This window comes from Carassius gibelio, chromosome A24, assembly GCF_023724105.1.
Source record: "Carassius gibelio isolate Cgi1373 ecotype wild population from Czech Republic chromosome A24, carGib1.2-hapl.c, whole genome shotgun sequence".
In the NCBI taxonomy this organism is placed as follows: domain Eukaryota; kingdom Metazoa; phylum Chordata; class Actinopteri; order Cypriniformes; family Cyprinidae; genus Carassius; species Carassius gibelio.
Genome location: NC_068394.1, coordinates 6,304,183 through 6,319,552, shown reverse-complemented (window position 1 = coordinate 6,319,552; position 15,370 = coordinate 6,304,183). Strand labels below are relative to the sequence as shown.

The window sequence follows — 15,370 nt, the reverse complement described above, 5'->3', positions numbered from 1 at the left end:
GACTGAAGATCATTAATAAAAAAATTAAATAAAATAAAAACCTGTATTGCGTTTTTGCACGGTAGACTTATCAGTGCAATCATGATCTCCTTGGCTGCCATTGAGAGTTTTGCAGGGAGGTTGGTAACTTTAGTTAGCATTATCGTCCACTTTAGCTAGGCTACTGTAGCCTCCATATGACATGAGTCATATCAAGCATTTTATAATGCCACTGTCAAAACAATATTTAGCCTAGACATACCTTTTTGTGCATTTACTGAACATTTGTGTAATGGCAACGACATGTGTTGACAACTGAGCAGTGATTGCAGTCAGATACAAAGCACTGCACCATTGCTGACGTTATCGTTAACCACTTTCACACACGCACACAATATAAAATACACGATGATAAAATAAAAATCAATACACAATACATATATAAAACACTATTTATTTACACGATTAATACTGAAAGAACTGCTATTACTGCACATTCACTATATAAAATAAAATTCACTGGAGGAAAAAGTTCGCGCGAGCGGCCGTCATCAGATTTGGATGTCGCTCAAAAGGCTCGTTGCCTCGTTCGCAGTTGTGGCTTCAGTCGAATTCAATGGGGCGCGGTGGTTTATGGGATGAGTAGTTCCTGCACTCGAAATGAAAATATGTACACAGTCTTGTACCTTTGACTTTTTTTGGATTTTGTCTTAATTTTTTCACTTGAAATGATATATTATATGCTTATGAGTTCAGCCGTAGCTGGTTATCCTCACACATGCTCTAAAACTCTTTAGATACGGATTTTTCCGAAAGTGAATGGGAGAAATGAATGGGAAATTTACTTCCGGCACCAGAGCTCTCTCGGGCTGTGGGTGGGACTGTGAAGCTCTATATCAACTTTGTAACTCGTTACCCTCCGAACACTGGACATAGCAGACGTATGTACCGAATACAAGAAGCTATCAATCAAGAATGTATCAGGATTATGAGTTATTTTTCATTTTTAGTTTTTGAATAATCACTTAGATTAATCATTCATTTTGACAGCACTATAATGTTTATTGTAAATAGTCAACCACACAAGAGTAATTGTTTTTAGCCTGCACCAATGTTCTTGTCCATTGCCCTCACAGAGTCCTGCAGCTAAGCTTGGATGTACATTTACATTCCATTCAAGGTTATTGATGAAATGCCTCTGAAGTTTGACTTTTTGCACCATAACAATACTTATTGGCAACTAGTCATCATATCTCTAGCTCTTTAATGTATTTGCATTGTACTTAAATGAGTTCATTTTCAATGGGCATATATGTGGCTGAAACAGGTAGCCTAGTGCCTCCCAAATTTTTCAACATGAACATTTTAATATAACATTATAGTCATTATGGCCTTTAGAAAAATGTTTTTTTGAGGAGGTGGGGTAGTGCACAATAGGCCCTTGTGGCACGGCCCAAGCTTTTGTTCTTAATGGCATTTTATTTCCTTATATTACTTTTACTTTTATACTTTAAGTAGTTTTTTAAACCAGTACTTTTACACTTTTACTTGAGTAAAAAGCTTGAGTTGATACTTCAACTTCTACAAAAGTCTTTTTAAACCCTAGTATCTATACTTCTACTTGAGTAATGAATGCCAATACTTTTGACATCACTGTTGACGGGTACCACAGGTCTATAATCATTTAAAGACTTTGGGTGGCTATTCTTTGCAACAGGAACTATAATTGACTGTGTTCATAATTCAGGGACCTTCTGTTCGCACATAAATTGATTAAAAATATAAGAAAAAATAGGGCCTAACTGTTCCGCACAACAAGAAAGTACACGGCTACCAATATTCGGTTGTTAAGTGATGTAAGAAGCGCTGTTTCCGGGTCCAAGCCTCAACTCGCTTCACTTGAGAATACGACCTCAGCAGCCGTTTATGAGCACTGTTTATTCATATTAATAATTTAAACTAAATGCTTTCAAACTTACGGTATACACTACAGTCTCCGTGCTCACAGCGTCCCAAACACATAATTTATATATTGTGACGAGTCAGCTGCCTCCTCCCTGATTGTCACCGGCACCCCGTCCTAAATCGCCGCCCTTCACCAGGCTCCCGACTGGAGTGGGTGTGTGAGAGGAGGGGCGCTGGACGAGTCAGGGCTGGCGGCGTGTGATGGGGCACACCTGATGTGAATGGAGCCTCATCCCCGCCGCTGTTTAAAAGCCCAACGCGCCTCTCCTCGGGAGACCGGTCTCTTCCCCGTGCATGCACACTGGTGTCCTCGTGGGTCCAGGAAGGGTGCGTTGAGGGACTCCCGCGCCACAAGAGACGTGAGCAGCCGGACCCGCGATCCGGAGGAGAACCGCACCCGTTTACACGGCCGACGGGCCAGGATGCCGGGCCGTCCATCCCCTACCAGCGCCGCGGCCGACGAGAGAGATGCGGCCGCTAGAGGAAGCCGCCGCCCCTCGCGCCCCGGACCAAGGAGGGGAGCGCGTGCGGCCGCCGGACTCCGCCCCTTACCTGGACCCTTCCTCCATGAACACTGCCCGACCCACACGAACCCCGCAGCACAACGAGGACACCAGATTCCCTGTTATTTTGGACACTTTCCCCTTTTGGCCACTTTTATTCCCTGTGTTTTATGATTTCTGTTAATAAAAGCCTCTCCGAGGCCTGACGCCACGCCCACTGTGTCTGTCTTGTGCTCCTCCCGTGACACTGGTGGAGAATGCGGGCAGGCGGAGCCTAGACAGCGCAGTTGGGAAACGTCTGGTGACGTCACTCCCTCTCGCTTGCAAACGTTCGTGAGAACCCAGACTGGGACGGAGGAAAACTGGGGACAGCCTCCCAGCCACACAAGGGGTAAGTGACTTTTCCATTGTCATTTTACCCTTTGGTTGGTTGAGGCTGTCACTAAAACCCGGTTTCTCTGTCCCTGTTCTGGTGCGCTGCGAGAGGGAGGACCGCCCGGAGAGGAATCCCCGCCCACTCCGACCGTTGGGAGTCTGGTTGAGGATGGTAGCACTCCCGTGTGGGTGGCGCTCTGGGGACGGGGATGTCGCTTGGGAGGGGGAATGTGACGAGTCAGCTGCCTCCTCCCTGATTGTCACCGGCACCCCGTCCTAAATCGCCGCCCTTCACCAGGCTCCCGACTGGAGTGGGTGTGTGAGAGGAGGGGCGCTGGACGAGTCAGGGCTGGCGGCGTGTGATGGGGCACACCTGATGTGAATGGAGCCTCATCCCCGCCGCTGTTTAAAAGCCCAACGCGCCTCTCCTCGGGAGACCGGTCTCTTCCCCGTGCATGCACGCTGGTGTCCTCGTGGGTCCAGGAAGGGAGCGTTGAGGGACTCCCGCGCCACCAAGACGTGAGCTGCCGGACCCGCGATCCGGAGGAGAACCGCACCCGTTTACACGGCCGACGGGCCAGGATGCCGGGCCGTCCATCCCCTACCAGTGCCGCGGCCAATGAGAGAGACGCGGCCGCTAGGAGAAGCCGCCGCCCCTCGCGCCCCGGACCTAGGAGGGGAGCGCGTGCGGCCGCCGGACTCCGCCCCTTGCCTGGACCCTTCCTCGGTGAACACTGCCCGACCCACACAAACCCCGCAGCACAACGAGGACACCAGATTCCCTGTTATTTTGGACACTTTCCCCTTTTGGCCACTTTTATTCCCTGTGTTTTATGATTTCTGTTAATAAAAGCCTCTCCGAGGCCTGACGCCACGCCCACTGTGTCTGTCTTGTGCTCCTCCCGTGACACTGGTGGAGAATGCGGGCAGGCGGAGCCTAGACAGCGCAGTTGGGAAACGTCTGGTGACGTCACTCCCTCTCGCTTGCAAACGTTCGTGAGAACCCAGACTGGGACGGAGGAAAACTGGGGACAGCCTCCCAGCCACACAAGGGGTAAGTGACTTTTCCATTGTCATTTTACCCTTTGGTTGGTTGAGGCTGTCACTAAAACCCGGTTTCTCTGTCCCTGTTCTGGTGCGCTGCGAGAGGGAGGACCGCCCGGAGAGGAATCCCCGCCCACTCCGACCGTTGGGAGTCTGGTTGAGGATGGTAGCACTCCCGTGTGGGTGGCGCTCTGGGGACGGGGATGTCGCTTGGGAGGGGGAATGTGACGAGTCAGCTGCCTCCTCCCTGATTGTCACCGGCACCCCGTCCTAAATCGCCGCCCTTCACCAGGCTCCCGACTGGAGTGGGTGTGTGAGAGGAGGGGCGCTGGACGAGTCAGGGCTGGCGGCGTGTGATGGGGCACACCTGATGTGAATGGAGCCTCATCCCCGCCGCTGTTTAAAAGCCCAACGCGCCTCTCCTCGGGAGACCGGTCTCTTCCCCGTGCATGCACGCTGGTGTCCTCGTGGGTCCAGGAAGGGAGCGTTGAGGGACTCCCGCGCCACCAAGACGTGAGCTGCCGGACCCGCGATCCGGAGGAGAACCGCACCCGTTTACACGGCCGACGGGCCAGGATGCCGGGCCGTCCATCCCCTACCAGTGCCGCGGCCAATGAGAGAGACGCGGCCGCTAGGAGAAGCCGCCGCCCCTCGCGCCCCGGACCTAGGAGGGGAGCGCGTGCGGCCGCCGGACTCCGCCCCTTGCCTGGACCCTTCCTCGGTGAACACTGCCCGACCCACACAAACCCCGCAGCACAACGAGGACACCAGATTCCCTGTTATTTTGGACACTTTCCCCCTTTGGCCACTTTTATTCCCTTTGTTTTATGATTTCTGTTAATAAAAGCCTCTCTGAGGCCTGACGCCACGCCCACTGTGTCTGTCTTGTGCTCCTCCCGTGACAATATATATATATTTTATATTTATATTTTCATTGTCTGCCTATCTGGGACTTCAGTATGGAGTTGAAGGTTAAGATTATAACTTTTTTGCTAGTATTCTATAACAACCCTTTGAAAAGCAACAGCTCAGACCACTGAAAACACAGCACCTGTATCTGTTGCTCTCTGACTACTGGCACATATGTGTGTAAAGACTGTTCATCATGCTTCACAGAACTTCTTTAAAATATAGACAAAACAGCCAGTATGTTCTTTGGTTTTACCCTGCCAGTCTGATTTGACAGCAAGATGCCTGGAGATTGTTTCTAACTGGTCAGGAACAATAAACAGATCTAAATACTTATGTTTTAGCTCTCATCTGGGCATTTTCAATTCAATGATTATTAACATTTCTCCAATTCATGTTTCAGATTATGGCTTGTAGATTTCGTAACTACACCATTATGCAGGTAAATAGCATGTTTCTCCACCGGTGGCCATTAGAAAGTGGAAATGTAGAAATTAAACCAACATAAACTGCAGGAATGACATTATATTAGAGTAGCCTATATGTGCTTGTATATGCGGTGTCACTGTGGTCATGACAACGTTTTCCTGTGTGTTTCTATAGTGATTAGTCACATGACATTTATAGCTTAGGCATCAAGATTGGGTTTTAAAAAGTATCATATTTGGCTGTTGCCGGTTATATACATTAAACATCTTCCATTGTAGAATCCAGTCATTTTCATGGCTTCCCGTGTGCCCTCAAATGTTACCCCAAAACCTGTAGTTTGCTGTTTTGCATACTTTTATATTGCTTGTCAGAGTGCGTATCGTCTGGTCCATGTTTGGTGTTGCTGCAAAGACATTTCCTGTCAGGCATGAGAAAATGTTGATCTATCAGTCAATCAATCAATCAATCTAGCCCCCCGGAAATTCACATGGCAGACACATTCAGCGATAGCACAATCTGTGCATCTGTGTTACCATGTCTCTAGAGATGAGTGTATCTTGGAGTCAAATGAAGGTTTAGTGAGGAAAGAAAAGTTTTGTGGGCCGCTGCAAAGCCTCACAGGCTGGCTTTACATAGAACACACTAAGGTCACATGATGTTGCAGTACACCACAACTATTTGTGAGGAAATCTAATATCCAGCCTGCAAGGTTGGCCTCCAGTTTGAACTGATGTAAGAGCTTCTCAACCAGCATGAACAGAAATCCACAAACATAGTCTGGGCTGATTTCTATTGCCCTCAAGGTGATTAAGAATAAGGTTGAGTACTGTTACAGTTGCATCCTGGACCCCTCTGTTTAGTCTATATGCAAACTGTAGTGGGTCAGGGAGGCAATTTATCATAGATGACAGTTCTCTTTTGATCAGCTTTTCAAAACATTTCATCACATTTCATCACATCAACATTTCATTCAGTGATGTAAGGGCTATGGGTCTGTGGGGATCTACATAGGCAGACACGCAACTTAAGCCGCGTTTCCACCGCAGGAACTTTACCCAGGAACTAGGGACTTTGGCCTGGTACTTGGTGTGTTTCCACTGCAGGAACCAGGAACTAAATAAAGTTCCGGGTAAAAAAATGCCCCTCAGAAAGTCCCTGCTGGCGAGGTGGTACTTTTTCAAAGTTCCGGAACTTTCGGTGGCGGGACTTTGGCGCTAAACATTCTGATTGGTTGAGTTCACGCAGCATTGGTTGAGTTCAACCACCATTTATTCGGATCAACATTTTCAAAATATTACTGTTATTGTGTCATGAAATGTAATTTTAAAAGTATTTCAGGCGAGAATGTAGTTGTTTAAAACTCAAATCTATTGTTTATTTATAAAGACAGCGCCTATTTAAAAAATGTGTTTCGCCGATCTCAGAGACGGAGCTCCACTCGATCAGCGGGAGCTCAGTCCTCATGTATCCGCAGAGAGCAGCCTCATCTCGGATAGATCTTCTGATATGTGCCGCTGGCTCTGATGTGTCTTTAGTGGTTAAACATAAAATATAATTCAGCTGCTGGGTAAATCAAACAGGTTTTCTTTGGTCTGTATTCCATTTATCTATATGTTAAAATGAAAATAAAAAGGCAAGTCTATATAATATTTCGTTTCATTGCAATGGCTATATATAACATTACATATTCCTGAACTAAGTACATTTCTGCAGCTGTTTTTATGCTTAAATGAAAACCAAAGGAGGCAATGGTCCTATTTCGTTTTATTGTAAATATACATAGAGGAAAATTACAGGATTCGCGTCGTTGCTGACATCACACTCCCCAGTCGAATGCACAAAGTCTGAACTAACTACCGATGATGCACATCCAAAATCAGTGTACCTTTTTTTTTTTTTTTTCTCAGCGTACTTTGTATTGAGAAACGCGCAGACCTACGTCACCAGTCTATTTGCCTAATCTACCCGGTACTTTACACCGTGGTGGAAACGCAGAAAGCAACAGGTCTGGGGGGAAAAAAGTTCCTGGGAAAAAAAGTTCCTGGTACAAATGTTCCGGGTAATTTCGGTGTAAACAGGGCACTAGTTGCATCGTGTTCACACCCAGGATCACATGATGTTTTGAAAAGTCACATGACCAATTAGGAAGTGATAAATGTCTGCTGGTTGCAAGGCAGATTCTCTTTGTGTTGGGCTTCCTTTTCAGTATAGGTACTGTTGGTTATGGTAGAGCATGATTAATCACTGCCATTTGAATTTTTATATTTATTTTGTTTTATCAGGGTAATTTCTAGAAGTGTGTGTCTACTCTTCATGGAGGACACAGGCTTCTGTATGGAGTTTTAAAATGTGTGATCACCTCATTGTGACCTGAGCTGCTGGGCTGCATCGGTAAATGCCTTAATACAGTATGCACATTTGCCATTGAGTGTTTTATATCTGCATTGGAACATGTTTTAAAAAACCTTTTCGGTCTGTAGCAACGGAATGTTCAGCGTTGTCTTCATATGTCAATGAGCTGTCAATGGACAGTTGAGCATTCTGAAAAGTAGGCCTATATTTTTTAGCTATGTTTGAGTTGACTATGCTGTTTAATGAGGCTGGCAACTAACATGATTGTTTATTTCCAAAAAGGGACCAGGCCAGCCACTGTTTTCTTGTGATTAATATGCATTAATATGCATTTTTTTATTGTTTTGTTGGTTTGTTTGTGTGATGTGATTTTGCTTCTGGGCCTACCACCCATGTGCCCTACTTGTAGTAGCATTGTTCCTTAAACTTCTGGTGTTATCCATGCTGGTGGTTCTCTTCCCTAACTATGTCTTCTGCTTGGGCTATCCCTGTACAAGGCGGGATCAACACTGATGCTTTGCCCCTTCTTGCCAAGGGACCACATTGTTAGAGACATTGGTTCGGGGTGTCTTTATAACCATAACACTGTGTGAGATTTTTTTTTGTCGTGGTATCTGAAGATCTTGAGTGAGTGGTGCTTGCTGTGTTGCATGCTTCTTCTGGTGCTGGGTTGCTGTCTCCTGTTTCTTTTTGTCTCACCAGGGTCCACCTGAGCAGGGGTTTTGCATTGGCTGATCCGACCTTCCTAGACTGAGGAGAATCCACCAATTGTATAGCCGTATTTAAGAGCCATTTTAATAACTTTTCCACACTTTTTTGTACTAAATTGTAATAAATTTGAAATACATTTATATACCTGCCTCTTGTCAACTGTCCCTTTGCGGGGAAAATATAGAGTTAGCTACACTATATTAAGGGAAGACTTGTGGGTCCTCCTGCCCATCATCAGGGGGTGGCGTAGTCAAACCGTAAAGATTTACTGCTTGACGGGTACCACAGGTCTATAATCATTTAAAGACTTTGGGTGGCTATTCTTTGCAACAGGAACTATAATTGACTGTGTTCATAATTCAGGGACCTTCTGTTGGCACATAAATTGATTAAAAATATAAGAAAAAAATAGGGCCTAACTGTTCCGCACAACAAGAAAGTACACGGCTACCAATATTCGGTTGTTAAGTGATGTAAGAAGCGTTGTTTCCGGGTCCAAGCCTCAACTCGCTTCACTTGAGAATACGACCTCAGCAGCCGTTTATGAGCACTGTTTATTCATATTAATAATTTAAACTAAATGCTTTCAAACTTACGGTATACACTACAGTCTCCGTGCTCACAGCGTCCCAAACACAAATAATTTATATATATATTTTTTTTATATTTATATTTTCATTGTCTGCCTATCTGGGACTTCGGTATGGAGTTAAAGGTTAAGATTATAACTTTTTTGCTAGTATTCTATAACATTGTGAGTTTATATTAGCACCGTTTGTTGTTTTCTCGTGGTAACTGATGGAGCGTTTGGACACGGAAGTGCTGCTATGTGACGTCAGACTTAACAAGCGAATTGTCTGGGTCCAGACTTGTTTTAGCTTTGCAATATTTAAAGGTGTTCACAACACTTTGTGCAGAGAAACAAACAGCAGATTGGGGTGGGACAGTAAAGACAGTAAATATCGGTTCTGTTGCATTTTCACACTTTATATTCTTCATTATATTGCACATTTTTCAACCCTTTGAAAAGCAACAGCTCAGACCACTGAAAACACAGCACCTGTATCTGTTGCTCTCTGAATACTGGCACATATGTGTGTAAAGACTGTTCATCATGCTTCACAGAACTTCTTTAAAAGACAGACAAAACAGCCAGGATGTTCTTTGGTTTTACCCTGCCAGTCTGATTTGACAGCAAGATGCCTGGAGATTGTTTCTAACTGGTCAGGTACAATAAACAGATCTAAATACTTATGTTTTAGCTCTCATCTGGGCATTTTCAATTCAATGATTATTAACATTTCTCCAATTCATGTTTCAGATTATGGCTTGTAGATTTCGTAACTACACCATTATGCAGGTAAATAGCATGTTTCTCCACCGGTGGCCATTAGAAAGTAGAAATGTAGAAATTAAAGCAACATAAACTGCAGGAATGACATTATATTAGAGTAGCCTATATGTGCTTTTATATGTGGTGTCACTGTGGTCATGACAACTTTTTCCTGTGTGTCTCTATAGTGATTAGTCACATGACATTTATAGCTTAGGCATCAAGATTGGGTTTTAAAAAGTATCATATCTGGCTGTTGCCGGTTATATACATTAAAACATCTTCCATTGTAGAATCCAATCATTTTCATGGCTTCCCGTGTGCCCTCAAATGTTACCCCACAACCTGTAGTTTGCTGTTTTGCATACTTTTATATTGCTTGTCAGAGTGCGTATCGTCTGGTCCATGTTTGGTGTTGCTGCAAAGAAATTTCCTGTCAGGCATGAGAAAATGTTGATCTATCAGTCAATCAATCAATCAATCTAGCCCCCCGGAAATTCACATGGCAGACGCATTCAGCGATAGCACAATCTGTGCATCTGTGTTACCATGTCTCTAGAGATGAGTGTATCTTGGAGTCAAATGAAGGTTTAGTGAGGAAAGAAAAGTTTTGTGGGCCGCTGCAAAGCCTCACAGGCTGGCTTTACATAGAACACACTAAGGTCACATGATGTTGCAGTACACCACAATGACTTTCCCTTGTCTGTTAGACTCATCTGTAGATGCACGTCAAAAGATGCACCATTATTATTCTCACCAGCTTTGCTTTCTTCCAATGAGTCTCAATATTAAACAATATCTGATTACACTTTATTTCAAAGGTATTCTTGTTACAGTGTCATTTAAGTAAAACTGTAATGTAAAGCATTACAATAATAAATACATTTATGTCTTCAAAACAGAACACTTCAACTTCCATTCTTTGGTCACTGGAAAATATTTTATTCAATATAATTCTTTTTTGAGGAACATCACATTGATTATTTCCAGATGAAACACTCACCTATGACTTAATAAACGATTTGATTATTAGAAATTGTCCTCTGTACTTGGAAAAAGGCTGTACGTATGCTAAATGCGTATTTCCCCCGCGAGTTCGGTGAATGACCACAGAGAATTTGTCACAGCAAACACTTCTAAACGCTAACCACACCAGCAGACTGCAGGAAACCAACACAAACTCAATATTACAGAGTCAGAAAGAACTCATGCAGAGCAATTTCAGTGTTTACAATATACATTTTATTTTGCTAGACAAATTATGTAAAATATTAGCTTACAATACACACACACACACACACACACACATATTATATGCTAATATTTTAATAAATAAACGTATATATAACTTTTAATTTAACTTTTAATTATGTAAAAGTTTGTATATTACCGTATATTTTATCAGAAGCATAACCATTCACTGAAACTCTGACTTTACATGAATGAAACTGGAGTCGCTGATGTCATAGCAAGTCAATATATTGTTTGCAAAGTTCATTCATTATTCATTGTGTTCTTGATTATGTGAACATCTTGGTACTTTCCAGTCTACGACACACCGACATTTTCAGTGACCCTGCTCTCATGGTCATTTAGACCACTGGATTTTAGAAAGCTGTGAATGTTCCTCTCTGTACATGGTGGTCGCCTGTGGGTGATGGGGTGGGGTGGGGGCTTCTGTTCCGAGCGGACAGGTGACAACTCTGTGGAAGGAAGTTGACGCTCATTTTCCCCTCTGTGAGTGTTCATAAAAGTGCAAGTTGTGGTGAGCCGACAGAATACGCATCAGACTCTCAAGAGAAGATGAGGTGTGTTTCTGTGACTCTTCTGCTGTGTCTGGCTACGATGCTGCTCGATCAAGTCAACTGCCAATGTAAGAAACTTTATGTATTTGTAAAATAATAAGAAGCTTTTATTATTATTATTATTATTATTATTATTATTATATTGTGTATTCTAAATGAATTTCTGTTGAAATGCTTTTGTTCCCTTTCTATGTTTGTAGTGAGTGGTGGGTCAACTTGCCCTTGTCTCAAGACAACAGATCGGGTTTACCGCAAGGAAGATATGGAAGGTTATATTAAACAAGAAGCAGGCGTCTGCCTAGTTGATGCTGTTTTGTGAGTCCTTTTTTCTTTGCTGTGATGGATCTCAACTATTCAACAATATATTTGATGATAGATCTTTGCTAATATGCTGGAATACTAATTATTTTGTCTAGGCTTTATTTTAATACATTGGCAATTTTACCCATATGATTTTGATACCAAAATACTTTCTGTACATTTGTATATTTTGTTGTATAGTCATGCTGAACCTTTACTTTTATGTGTTTACAGATTTAAAGCAATCAATGGTCGTTTCATTTGTGGCAATCCACAAAAGCTTTGGGTGAAAAGAGCTGTGGAGTTTTTGGATAAGAAGAAGAAGCCGGCAGTTAAAACAACAGTGCGTCCCTTAAACTCTGCACCAACATCGACAATGAACAACACATCACATACAACAGGATGAACTATGACTACTTTACCTGAGCTTTGCAAATTTGTCAAAATATGTCGGTAATTTTTGTATTCGATTTTATTTTATCAACACCTGATTAATTAAAAACTACTGCATAAAATATATTGCAGTGCTACGCATTATTTAGTTTTTTATTCTGCTCAATAGGACTTTTTAAGTATCATTATAATATTATTATCATTTGTATTCATATTTTAAATTAATAAAAAAAAAATCATTTTCATTTTTGTTAACATTTGAACCATTTTGTTGTGTGATTTTTTTATTATTATTTTAAATGTCTGTATTGTTTTCATAAATTAGTATTTCTGTTTTAGTTATTTTAGTAAATCAAGATATATGTTACCTTGACAACTAGCTGATAAACAAAAAATTTTGTTAGTTTTAGTTAACTATAACTATGTAAATATATATATTTGATATTTTTGATATATATATATATATATATATATATATATATATATATATATATATATATATATATATATATATATATACATATATACATATACATATATATACATATATACATATACATATATATACATATATATACATATATATATATACATATATATACATATATATACATATATACATATATATACATATATATATATACATATATACATATATATACATATATATACATATATATATATATATATATATACATATATATATATATATATATATATATACATATATATATATATATATATATATATATACATATATATATATATATATATATATATATACATATATATACATATATATATATATATATATATATACATATATATACATATATATACATATATATATATACATATACATATATATATATATATATATATATATATATATATACATATATATACATATATATACATATATTTTTTTTTTCTTTTCTAAATGTTGTTAATAACTATTACAAATGTAGTGGCTGTGTGATTAGGTCTTTCCATTTAAAATGCTAAATGAATAAATAAAATGTGACATTTTAGAATGTCAATTCTGAAGTAATTTTGACCATTGGGTGCATGAATATGATTGTGAGTGTGTCTGTGGGAAGAACGTAGTGAAGTGTTCACACACACAGCATCTGTTAACCCTTGTGTGGGTTTAGACACCCTAATCCACATTGTTCTATGGGATTTCCCCTTTCACTGTACAAATATGTAACTCAGACTATAGCAATCTGACTCATGTACAGAATCTTACATTTAAATTATTTTTTCCAATATTGTTTTTGCATATGAAAAACTGTTAGACAATGCATGTGTGCATGTGAGGAACTGTGGTTGTGCACTGAAACCCCCGTCCCCTTGCAAGATGCATTAAATTCCATGCACACAAGTTGGTTTGAGAGGAGGTTGTGTAGATCACAGGGTGGGTTTTTTGAGAAAATGTGCTCATGTCTCTGGTGTACTATATGTATAAATCAGAGCTTAGTTGCATTTAGTTGTTGAGTCTATACAGACTACTGTATTTACAATATGGCTAGCAGTTTATTCCATAGATCAACAGAGCTGTTTATATGTGTCAGATAAAATAAGTGGGTCTTGTCTGAATTTCTAATTTAAAACAAGAGCAAATGCAAGTGAGGTAAATGAAAGCTAGGTCAGGTTCTTGTGGTCTGGGATGATGGTTGCATATTGTAGCAGCCAATGCAACATCATAATGACACCATTGCTACCAGCTATCACTCTGCAGCTCTCACTTAAGTATAACAGAGTTGAACCTGGTTAGTACCTGGATGGTAAAAATACTGGGGAAGACTAGGTTGCTGCTAGAGGAAGTGCTAGTGAGTCCAGCAGGGGGTGTTCACCCGGTGGTCTGTATGACTCCTAGGACCCCAGTATAGTCATGGGTACACTCTACTGTTAAGAGGCACCATCCTTCAGATGAGACCTTAAACTGATGTTCTTTGTACAGAGTGTAATACAGACATCCTGGCCAAATTTGCCCAATGCCCTCTGTCAATCAGCATGCCATCCTAATCATCCCAATACTGTATTTTCAGATTGGCATCATCACTCTTTCGCCCCTCCACCAGTAATACATCACAATTTCATCATCCAGTTTGGTTAATCAACATTTACCCCATCATGCTCAGTCAGAAAATGTGGCATAATCTTTGTTGAACATCTGACCTTCATCATCTGAATTAAAACTTGCATGCGGATGGTTCACAGTGTTGGTGGTTGAGGAAATTTCCTCTCTCCAAATGTAAATGTAAAGTGCTTTGAGTGTCAAGAAAAGCATTATGTTACAGTAATAACTAACTAACATATGGAGCCCCAGACATGACATGCAAGAAAAAATATTTATACATTGAACACAAGAGAACAATTTACTAATATGTCAGCATAATTTACTAATTTGTTCCCTTGTTTTAAGTAAATTGTGAGCAAGATTTATTTACAATGAAATGATGAATTAGTAAGTCTTGGGAACTAAATGTTAATTCTTGGCCATGATATAAATATTTTTTTTCCTGAATGTCATGTCTGGGTTTCCATAATAACCATTCAGACAGCCTGTAACAAAAAAAATCATTCATGCATTTTTTAAGGGAACAGTTCGAAGACTCAATTGTAATTTGACTGATCACCAAATAAGTGAATACATCGATATTGATTTGATTTGAATGTATAATTTATATAATTGTATTAATATAATTGTTATAATTTTTCCTTCTTATCACCTGGCATGGACTCCACAGTACCTGTCCTGTTGTATATGGCACCAAGACATTAAAGGGATACTCCACCCCAAAATGAAAATTTTGTCATTAGTCACTTACCCCCATGTCGTTCCAAACTTGTAAAAGCTTCGTTCATTTTCATGTTGAAAAAGTATTCTAGTCGCTTCATATCATTATGGTTGAACCACTGATGGCAGATGGACTATTCAGATGATGCTTTTCATACTTTTCTGGACCTTGACAGTGTAATTTACTTGGCAGACTATGGGACAGTCACAAGCCTCCCGTTTTTTTTTTTATCCAAAATATTTTCAGTTGTGTTCTGAAGATGAACAAAGCTTTTACTTGTTTGGAATGACATGAGTGTAAGATATAAATTATTTTTTTTTCTTTTTGGGGTGGAGTATCCCTTTAACAGCAGAATAAGTCCTGCAAGTTGTGAGGTGAGGCCTTTATAGATCAGATGTGTTGGTCCAGTGCATCTTATAGATGCTTGGTCAATGGCAAAGTCAATGGCAGCACCTTGAACTTTTGATC

The 15,370-nt window shown here is 40.8% G+C and overlaps 1 protein-coding gene across 1 annotated transcript; it reads left to right on the top strand.

Moving 5' to 3' along the window:
* Positions 1 to 11,308: 11,308 nt before the first annotated feature.
* On the top strand, positions 11,309 to 12,361 carry cxcl32b.1 (chemokine (C-X-C motif) ligand 32b, duplicate 1). Its single transcript, XM_052542882.1, has 3 exons — positions 11,309 to 11,473; positions 11,606 to 11,720; positions 11,940 to 12,361. Exons 1-3 carry the CDS (start codon positions 11,404 to 11,406, stop codon positions 12,109 to 12,111), a joined length of 357 nt encoding a protein of 118 aa, XP_052398842.1. The 5' UTR covers positions 11,309 to 11,403; the 3' UTR covers positions 12,112 to 12,361.
* Positions 12,362 to 15,370: the final 3,009 nt, after the last annotated feature.